The sequence below is a fragment of the Lycium ferocissimum genome, chromosome 11, assembly GCF_029784015.1.
Source record: "Lycium ferocissimum isolate CSIRO_LF1 chromosome 11, AGI_CSIRO_Lferr_CH_V1, whole genome shotgun sequence".
Taxonomy (NCBI): Eukaryota; Viridiplantae; Streptophyta; class Magnoliopsida; order Solanales; family Solanaceae; genus Lycium; species Lycium ferocissimum.
This window is the reverse complement of record NC_081352.1, coordinates 60,617,285-60,626,074: the sequence shown is the minus strand read 5'-3', so window position 1 is coordinate 60,626,074 and position 8,790 is coordinate 60,617,285. Positions and strand designations below refer to the sequence as shown.

The 8,790-nt window shown below is 38.2% G+C and overlaps 1 protein-coding gene across 2 annotated transcripts; it reads left to right on the top strand.

The window, feature by feature from the left end:
* Positions 1-416: 416 nt before the first annotated feature.
* Positions 417-7,777, top strand: LOC132037787 (uncharacterized). 2 transcript variants are annotated; one of them, XR_009409994.1, is made up of 8 exons: positions 417-752; positions 1,068-1,200; positions 2,135-2,238; positions 3,407-3,578; positions 3,708-3,848; positions 3,942-4,161; positions 4,257-6,881; positions 7,591-7,777. XR_009409994.1 is itself a non-coding variant. In XM_059428405.1 (7 exons), the coding sequence occupies exons 1-7, from the start codon at positions 685-687 to the stop codon at positions 6,824-6,826; spliced, it is 3,408 nt and encodes a 1,135-aa protein (XP_059284388.1). In that variant the 5' UTR covers positions 417-684; the 3' UTR covers positions 6,827-7,090. The 2 variants fall into 2 exon arrangements, 1 of the variants encoding a protein (XP_059284388.1); XM_059428405.1 differs by lacking the exon at positions 7,591-7,777 and having other exon boundaries at positions 4,257-7,090.
* Positions 7,778-8,790: the final 1,013 nt, after the last annotated feature.

Here is an 8,790-nt window from a genome sequence, read left to right as displayed (position 1 = left end):
CACCTCAATTATGATGTGATATTATGATTGTCCAAATACCAATAACGGGTAAAATTATTAAAAATTGCTCATATTTAATGTTTCTGAAAAAGAGTGCAAAAGAAAATAACAATAGATAATTTGAGATAACTATTCTGAAAGAGTTATTTTAGATAAGCACAATAACTAAATGGACCGGATGGAGTAGTATAATTTTGTCTTTTTTTAAATTAAAGGGAACTAAGATTTGGAGCTTAGCTTTGGTTATTTAAAAAACTTTATCCTTTTTGTGATAGGGGAAGAATACGTAAGTGACCATTAATCAGGAGACTAGTAGATATGAACTTGCATATTACCGAATTGACCTAGTAATTAATTTAGACAAAGTCGTAAATTATTAATCACAAGGTAAAACAATGATTTGAAGAGAAACGTCTTTTTTGGCATATCGTTGTAAAAAATTGTAATTTTGCAGGTGTCAATTTCATAGCTACTTCCTCAACCCCAATCCTCGATTTAATAAAAGTCAGCTAGTCTTCCCTTCTTTAACTGAATGAGATCCTTCCTTGAAACTACCCCCCTTCTATTTCCTTCTTATATTCTTTAATAAAATTAAGCTTTTCCATCAAAATTCCATTTCCCAAATACCCTAATTTCCATCTATTCATTCAATCCCAGACTGGCAAAACAGAGATAAAAAAAACAATGAAGAAATCGAGTTTCTTAAGAAGTTCAAAAGAGATGCTTACCAAGAGCTTCAATTCCACCAAATGGTAATTTTCGGTCAACTCCATAGCTTTGTTGATTGGTTCCACGTATTCATTGATATTCGAATTTGTGTCCTAGGCGATATGAACATATTTGAGCAAGGAATCTCTAATTCAATAATTCCCGATCAATACAATATCATTACTACTCATACTGAAACTTACAAAGTCATCTATCGAAGAAATTCCCCGGATTTGATAAAAAAATAATAATTAAATCTACGTTTGTACTTTTAACCCCAGTTCTCTAATAAAATGAAGATACTACATTGTATTGGAGAATTCATATTGTATTTTTTGTTTGTTTTGAAATTGATGCAGTAAGATGTCGTTAAAGTTAGCGTCTTCAAGGTTGAAATTGTTGAAGAACAAGAAGGAAGCGCAAGTGAAGCAGATGAAAAGAGAACTGGCTCAGTTGCTCGATTCTGGTCAGGACCGGACAGCAAGAATTCGCGTAAGTTATACTTGATATGCTGTGTAATTCTTCTCTCCCAATAATGTTAAATATGAGTTTTTTTGGCTACTTATATGTTTTTATTCTTCCTTTCTATGATGTTCTGGTGATTGACTTCAGAGGCGGATCTAGGATTTCTAAAACACGGCTTTAAGTGGAATTGATAATAACTCAACTTTTAATCAAGTGCACCATTAAGCCTTTATGTAACATGGAGTGCCACCGGGTAATATTGGATCAATTCTAGAAAATATGTACATAAAATAGCTAGTTTTTCGGAAAGAGCATGGGTTCAGGTGCACCATAAAATGCGTATTAAATTCTCCCTTGATTGACTTTGCTTTTTTGGTAAGTCTTTTTATAAGTGGAGAAGGGTAGAGGGGTGGGAAAATCATCCCCGAGTTTCGAAAGCTGCAGTTGGCCCAAAGGGTTGGCTCCAGTCGAATTTCTCAGTCATCAAAAAAAAAAAAAAAAAAAGGACTTTGTATAAGAATTTCGTGATGTGATCTTGATCCCTTTGGATATGATTCTATGAGGATTCTTCAAATGTCAAGACCATATCTAGCATTTAATTTGCGGACTGAAGTATACAAATCTCCAGAAAATTAGAATTCGCACGTTGGATAATTAGATACCGTTCAGTTGGTGCACTTTGTGAATATCTGGCCTTAGGATTGGTAGGATTCTGCTTTAGCTATCATAATGTTTGATAATTAGTGGCATATCAGAAATGGGATATGCATGCTCGTCTGATAAAATTCAAGCTATATCTTCACATCTTAAAACCTTTACTTCTGCTTGCTTAAGTTAGATTGTTGAATCTAATTGCAATCCTGTTATGTTTTACAGTTGTGGTTATTAAGTTAAATGTTCGTGTTACCTCAGATTTGGATTTGGAGAAAAATATTTCATCTATCTTACACTTTAATTTTAGGTGGAGCATGTAGTTCGGGAGGAGAAGATGATGGCAGCATATGATCTTATCGAGATTTACTGTGAACTGATCGTGGCACGCTTGCCTATTATTGAGTCACAAAAGTAAGTTGGTTTTGTCTCTTTTGCATTATGTTAGTCTCCATCTGCGTGAGATATCTGCCTGACACAGCACTGAGCTTAGATGAAATCTCGCATTACAGTTGCAGTTGGATGTAATTTGCTTGTTGTTTGCCTATAAGTCCTTCCCCTGATTAACCAACCCCAAGAAAAAGAGAAAACAGTGTTGCTCAGGCTCATTTATTTTGTTAGGTAGTCCCATGACTTAACTTTCCTTATCTAATCCATTGTTAGTTCTCTGTAGTAGTCTGTTAGCTCTCTATATCCTCGGGTACTGCTCTCCGTCTCAACTTTTTTCTCCTCTCCCTGCCAGTTTTGATCCAAACCCCAACAGAGAGAAGACATCCACTCTGAACTCTATTTCATCGGTAGCTACTGCTAAGATATATAGGAGTTTGATATATTCTATAGGCATGTTCCTTGTGTTTTACTTTGATGGCTTTGCTGGTTGTTTTGGATCTATGCGGGTTGTAGTGATGATGGTGATGCCAGCTGTAGGATCATGACCTGAAGATGTATACTGTGCAAATCTTGATTATTTAGTATCTGAAAACATATCTTTGGTGTGAGATTTTGAGCTGAACCCCTTTGTCTCAAACAAGGCTGTTAGCTGTTGTAAGTTACAGTAAAGTGTTATGCTCTTTTACTAACCAAAGTTTGTAAAGTCCATTATCAGTCTGTGCAAGAACATTTGTGAAGGGGATTCCTTTCCCCCCGCCACATTTACTCGTTCTGTTACCTGTTGAGGAGTATCTCCTTTTCATCACTGTTTTGATGTACTTAACAACTTGATTTGTGACCCGATTTCCATCTTTTTACTAATCCAAATTGAGGTTAGTTTCTGCTATTTTACTTGAAATATTAGCTTCAGTAGTGGCGAGTAAAGAAACACATACTGTTTCCCAGGTAAAGTTGCTGCCATGTGACAAGGAGGTCACGGGTTCAAGCCTTGGAAACAGCCTCTTGCAGAAATGCAGGGTAAGGCTGCGTACAATAGACCCTTGTGGTCCTGCCTTTACCCGGGCTCCGCACATAGCGGAGCTTCGTGCACCGGGCTGCCCTTGTTACTGTTTTCCCAGGATTAACTCATGGCTAAACGATTGAGTCTGCCACCTTTGAAGGGTTTTGATATGTTATTATCTATGATGCACAGAACTTGCCCCATTGACTTGAAGGAAGCAATTACAAGTGTAGTTTTTGCGTCACCAAGGTGTGGAGACATACCAGAACTTGCAGATGTGCGGAAGCATCTTACCGCAAAATATGGAAAAGAATTTATAAGTGCAGCAGTTGAGCTCCGTCCCAATTGTGGAGTTAGCCGCATGGTAAGTTTGCAGTATCCCCCTTCAACAGTTGACCATTTGACTTTTAATATGAAGATAATGAACTATTTATATTTCTCAAATTCAACAACATAATGCTCTTAATTATTGTCTTATGCTGTTGTACCTCAGTTGGTTGAGAAGTTGTCTGCCAAGGCACCTGATGGGCAGGCCAAAATGAAAATCTTGGGGGCAATTGCTGAGGAACATGGTGTTAAATGGGATCCTACATCAGTAGAAGAGGCGGAGTCAGTGCCTCCAAATGACTTGCTGGTATGATTATGTTACTTCTAACTTTTTCTACTGATGACTAAGATTTGAGTAAGTTATTATGCCTTTACTGACTTCACTGGTTAAATTGTCCAGAATGGATCTGGTAGTTTAGAGAAGGCCGGAGACCCTCCTCATTTCGAAGCTTCAGATGTGGGAACTCCACATGATCATGGTAAAAGGCGTAATGCATCTTCAAATTTCCCAGAGCAGAATGCAAGATCCTCACTGGGAACCCAAAGCTTTGGCTCTGCACATGGTGGTGGTAGTGGCGTAACACCATCTTCTAACTGTCATCATGGAGTTAGTCCTTCAGGTTAGTATCGTTCATATTGTACTAGAATACAACCTGTACAGTTTAGTTCTCCCTCTGCAAAAATAATGTTAATGATGGTTGTTCATGACTCTTAGGGTCTAGGGATGAAAAGTCGGAAGCTGGGCAATCATTTCCTGGAGATGGTAATTTTTCAGCTGGCAGGCAGAATTGGAATATGGAATTTAAGGATGCTACCTCTGCTGCTCAAGCAGCTGCTGAGTCTGCAGAACGTGCAAGCCTAGCTGCCAGAGCTGCTGCAGAACTTTCAAGGGTTACAAGGCAATATTCCTCAGAATCTCAGAGGTCTGAAGTACAGTCTTCAGGAGGCGGAGGACCAGGAATGTATGACACAAGTATCCATGAACATTTTCCCAAAGATTCAGCAACCAGCTCTTTACCTGATAGAAATCCAAGACTTCAGAATGAAAGGATTGATATTTTGCCACATGAAAATCTGGCTAGAGAGACAAGACAATTTCACGATGATAATCATGGTACTTTAGGAGGTGCAGGATCAGGAAACCATGGTACTTCAAGCATCCATGAACATTTTCCTAAAGATTCAGTTATCAGCCCTTCACCTGATAGAACTTCAAGGTTTCAGCATGAAAGGACGGATGGTTTGCAACATGATAATCTAGCTAGAGCAACAAGACATCATAATGGTAGTCATGGTACTTCGAATAGGCCTGGTTCACAAGTCTCCGTAGGTGCCACAGGTTCAATTAATAATGATAATCCATTTGCTAGCCCTGGAGAAGGTGATAAGAATATGCAGAAAAGGTTATCAAAAGAGGACAGTAGAGAGAAAATGATAATGAGGAAATCATCGGGGAGAACTGAATCTGAATCCACAAATAGCTTTAAGAATGAGTCAATTGAGGACTTCAATTATTTTGGAGAAGAAGCTACTACAAAAGATCCCAAAAACAATTCTTCAGGTTCTTATTTAAGCACTTCAGGTTTTGGTGAAAATATTCATCATTCTAGCCACCAAATTTATGGATATGATTACCAAGGTCACGTTCCTAGTGAAACTGTTAATAAGAGTTCTCATGATTCTGCCTCTGTTGCTTTTGATGATTCTGGCTCAGAAGATGACGTACATATTAAGTTCGACTCAGATCCTATATATGATGACCAGCAGGCCAAACTGTATTTTCCTTCACCAGAAAGGAAATCACCTACTTACAACTCTGCCATTAAAAATTCGTGGAGCTTTGACTCTGACAAATCACCGGAGAAGTCTCCTTTGTCATCAGAAGTCTTCGTGGAAAGGCACTCACCTCGATTATATGAAAGCTTGGCTGCCTCTGGTGACAATTCACGACCTAAAAATGTTGTGCCAACCTTTGACGATTCTGATGGTACGAATTCCGAAAGTGACGTCGAGATGGTCCGACCCCCGATTGGGAAGTCAAAAGATATTCAGAATGTTTCCTATGAACATGCAGGGTATCATGACTCACCAAGATCCTCCTATACGGAAAATGTTTCAGGAAGTGATGGGAAGAAATGGTCACACTCCTTATCTGACAAAACGGTGTCCAATGATGTGCAAAGACATGGTAAAACTGATAAAAGTGACTCAATTACTTTCAGTTCAGAAGATGAGGCTGAGCATACAAAACCCCAAGATGGAAAGGACACCTCCAGTGCACCAGCTTTGCCCGGGACACAGACAGATGATAGTAGTTTAGCTTCTTCAGCTTCTGGGTTCGAAAAGGAGTTCACATTTGGGAAGTTAACTGGTGGCCTTAAGCATAAAGGTCATATCCCTCCACCTTACTTAAGGAGCCAGTTAAATAATACTTCAACTTCAGTCGAGAGAGCTAAGGAAAGTCCTGTGGTGAGGCCACAAGCTGTTGCTCCCCTTAAGAGTTCTGTTGTTTTGGATGACACTCATTCTACTTCAGATACTGACAGTTCTGATGAGGAATTTTCACAAGAGGCTTCAAGTTACAGTCGAAGAACTTATGCACAAAAAACAGGCAGCGAATTTAATACAAATTATGCGGGCTTACGAGGTTCACCTACATATTTTGATTCTGATAGCAGTGATTCCGATGCTGGTCCTAAGAAACAATCTCTTGCTGGTAGAAGTCAATTGGGTAGCGGATTCTCTCGTAGAACTAAAGCTTCTTCCTCCCGCTTAGATACAAACTCTTCCCCTAAGTTTAAAATCAGCTCTGAGGCAGCTGTTAATTCTGGCTCTGGTGTAGACAGAAAACCCACCAGGCGCTCTTTCGGTGCTAAAACTCAAGAACCTCCGAAACCTGTCATGAATTCTTTTGCTGCTGATACACAAGAACCACAGAGACAGACCAGGAACTTTTACAGCAGTGAGTCACATGAATCCCCATCAGATAAAAGGATGAGTTCAGAGCAGCCCAGTGCTGGACCCGCAGTTTCAAGGCATATTGCACAGCCCAAGATCACATCAGATGAAGGAAGGCGGAAATCAACAAGGATGGAACAACCAGCGAGCTCTGCCCAAATGTCAGCAGCATCGGGCAGCAGCAATGCCCCTAAGGCACCAGCCTCGATTGGGGACAAAATTTCCAGAGAGGATAGTATGAAGAAAGCTAGTCATGTACATCCAAAGCTACCTGATTATGATGATATTGCTTCCAAACTTGCGTCGCTTCGAACGAATCCCAAGTGAAAGATAATGTCTTTTTAGCTATGTACATACACGGCATGGAGACAGGTTTCTTAAAGTAAGTCTCATACCTAGGATTCCACTACAATATATTTGCTTGTTATGTGCACATAACGCATTGATTCATTTGATGTAAGAATAAGGTTCATTTATTTGATGTAAGAATAAGATAAGTGGTGCATATTTCTTTTGGTTCAACAATTCTTGTTTGATATCTGTTGAAGACTGAATTGAGAATTTAAACATGTAGTTGCTCATTGTCGTGAATCTGAGACTCTAAAATTTATGCAGTGAGCATTCTATGATTGAAATCAGTTGGCTGTGTGCTTGTTTGAGCTGAAAATCAGTTGGTTTTGTACTTGTTTTAGCTTGAAATCAGTTGGTTATGATTGACATTGAAATCTGTTTTGCTTGTCGTGAATAAGCATGTTATAATTGAAGTTGAGACAGAGAGAACATATTAAATCAGTTTTTCATTGATAAAGAACAACTGGACTTAGTGGTGACGATCATCATGGTTGTTGTTCAATTGATTCTCTATAAATCTTCTTGGAAGTTGAAGCCAATCAAGTTTTGCTAATAACCATTTATGCTGGACATTAAGCTTGAATAATTCAAATCTAAAGAACCAACTGATTAATTAAGTTATCATCTTCAAGAACAAAAAGTAACCAACTGGTATTTTAATAATTTAACGTGTTTCCGTTATTTTTTGAGATAACTGCTCTTTTTTAGTTGAATAATTGAAGATTACCTTTACTTTACAGGGGGATATACCTTTGGCAGCACGGTATGAGCAAAAAGAAATGAGCATCACCACATCGAGGATTACTCTACTATAATGAGCATCATGGTTAAACTGTTATAATTTTTTTTGTGCCAATATGTTATTGGAGAAGTGTAAATAAACTAGTGGTATATCAGTGAAAAGACTTGAGCAAGTGAAAAATACATACATAACATTTAATTCAAATCTTACCCAACATAATACATGCTTTTTCCCAAACTTATCTTAAAACAAGAGATTTGAGATTTTTGGAAGACCAATTAAAGAGAGGGTAATTTTAGAAAAAAAATAATTAATACATCTTTGAACTTTGAAAAAATCTTTCATTTTAAACAATAAAAAAAAATGTCAGAAATTCATTTATATTGGAGTGGAGGGAGTAATTACTAATAAATACATTCAATTAAAACATAATATAAAGCCTATCCCACTTAACTATCCCACTTAAGTTTGACTACAATTTGGACATTGACACCTATCATGCTCGGTCTGCCTACACAAGCAGCAAGACTGTCCATATATTGCAGGACCACGATCCATCTCATTAGGAATTTTAATTGTCCAACACGATATTTGAGACGAAGGTATAATTTATTACTTTTTATTCTAAAACTTGGAAATGACCAATACACCTTGTGCCCAACTGGTGAGAATGACCAAGAATATATTACATCATAATTTCTATTGTGACATGCTTCCTGAGAAAAGTTCTACCTACCTCTCCCATTCTATCAGTAACCTACGTGACATGTGAACATGAAAAGTGCAAATTAGCCAATTTTCCACAATTTACATTTTTTTCATTCAATGAAACACAGTGAGGATTACCACCAATATCATCAACCTGCATAGATCTAACCTCGTATACCCTGCAGGTATATTTCAACCATAATTAAAGTGCCTTTTGAATTTTCATAGTTCTTCTCCTAGTTCATTTTGAACGCGATGCTGTTTGAAACCTTCAGGCAGGGGCGGAGCCAGCCCTGTCGGTGGGGGTTCGGCCGAACCCAGTAGCTTTTGTCCGAACCATATATTTGTATTAGAATTTTTGTCAAATATGTATAAATTATTAATTACGAACCCAGTAACATTAAATAATTAGAACCCCGAACCCACAAGCTCTGAATCCTGGCTCCGCCTCTGCCTTCAGGTATACCATTTAACAGTTTGCTCCGATGAA

Coding starts and splice junctions, on each gene's coding strand:
- LOC132037787 (XM_059428405.1), top strand. CDS start 685: ATGAAGAAATCGAGTTTCTTAAGAAGTTCAAAAGAGATGCTTACCAAG. Junction 753..1,067: donor AGCTTCAATTCCACCAAATG/GTAATTTTCGGT, acceptor AAATTGATGCAG/TAAGATGTCGTTAAAGTTAG. Junction 3,849..3,941: donor TGCCTCCAAATGACTTGCTG/GTATGATTATGT, acceptor TAAATTGTCCAG/AATGGATCTGGTAGTTTAGA.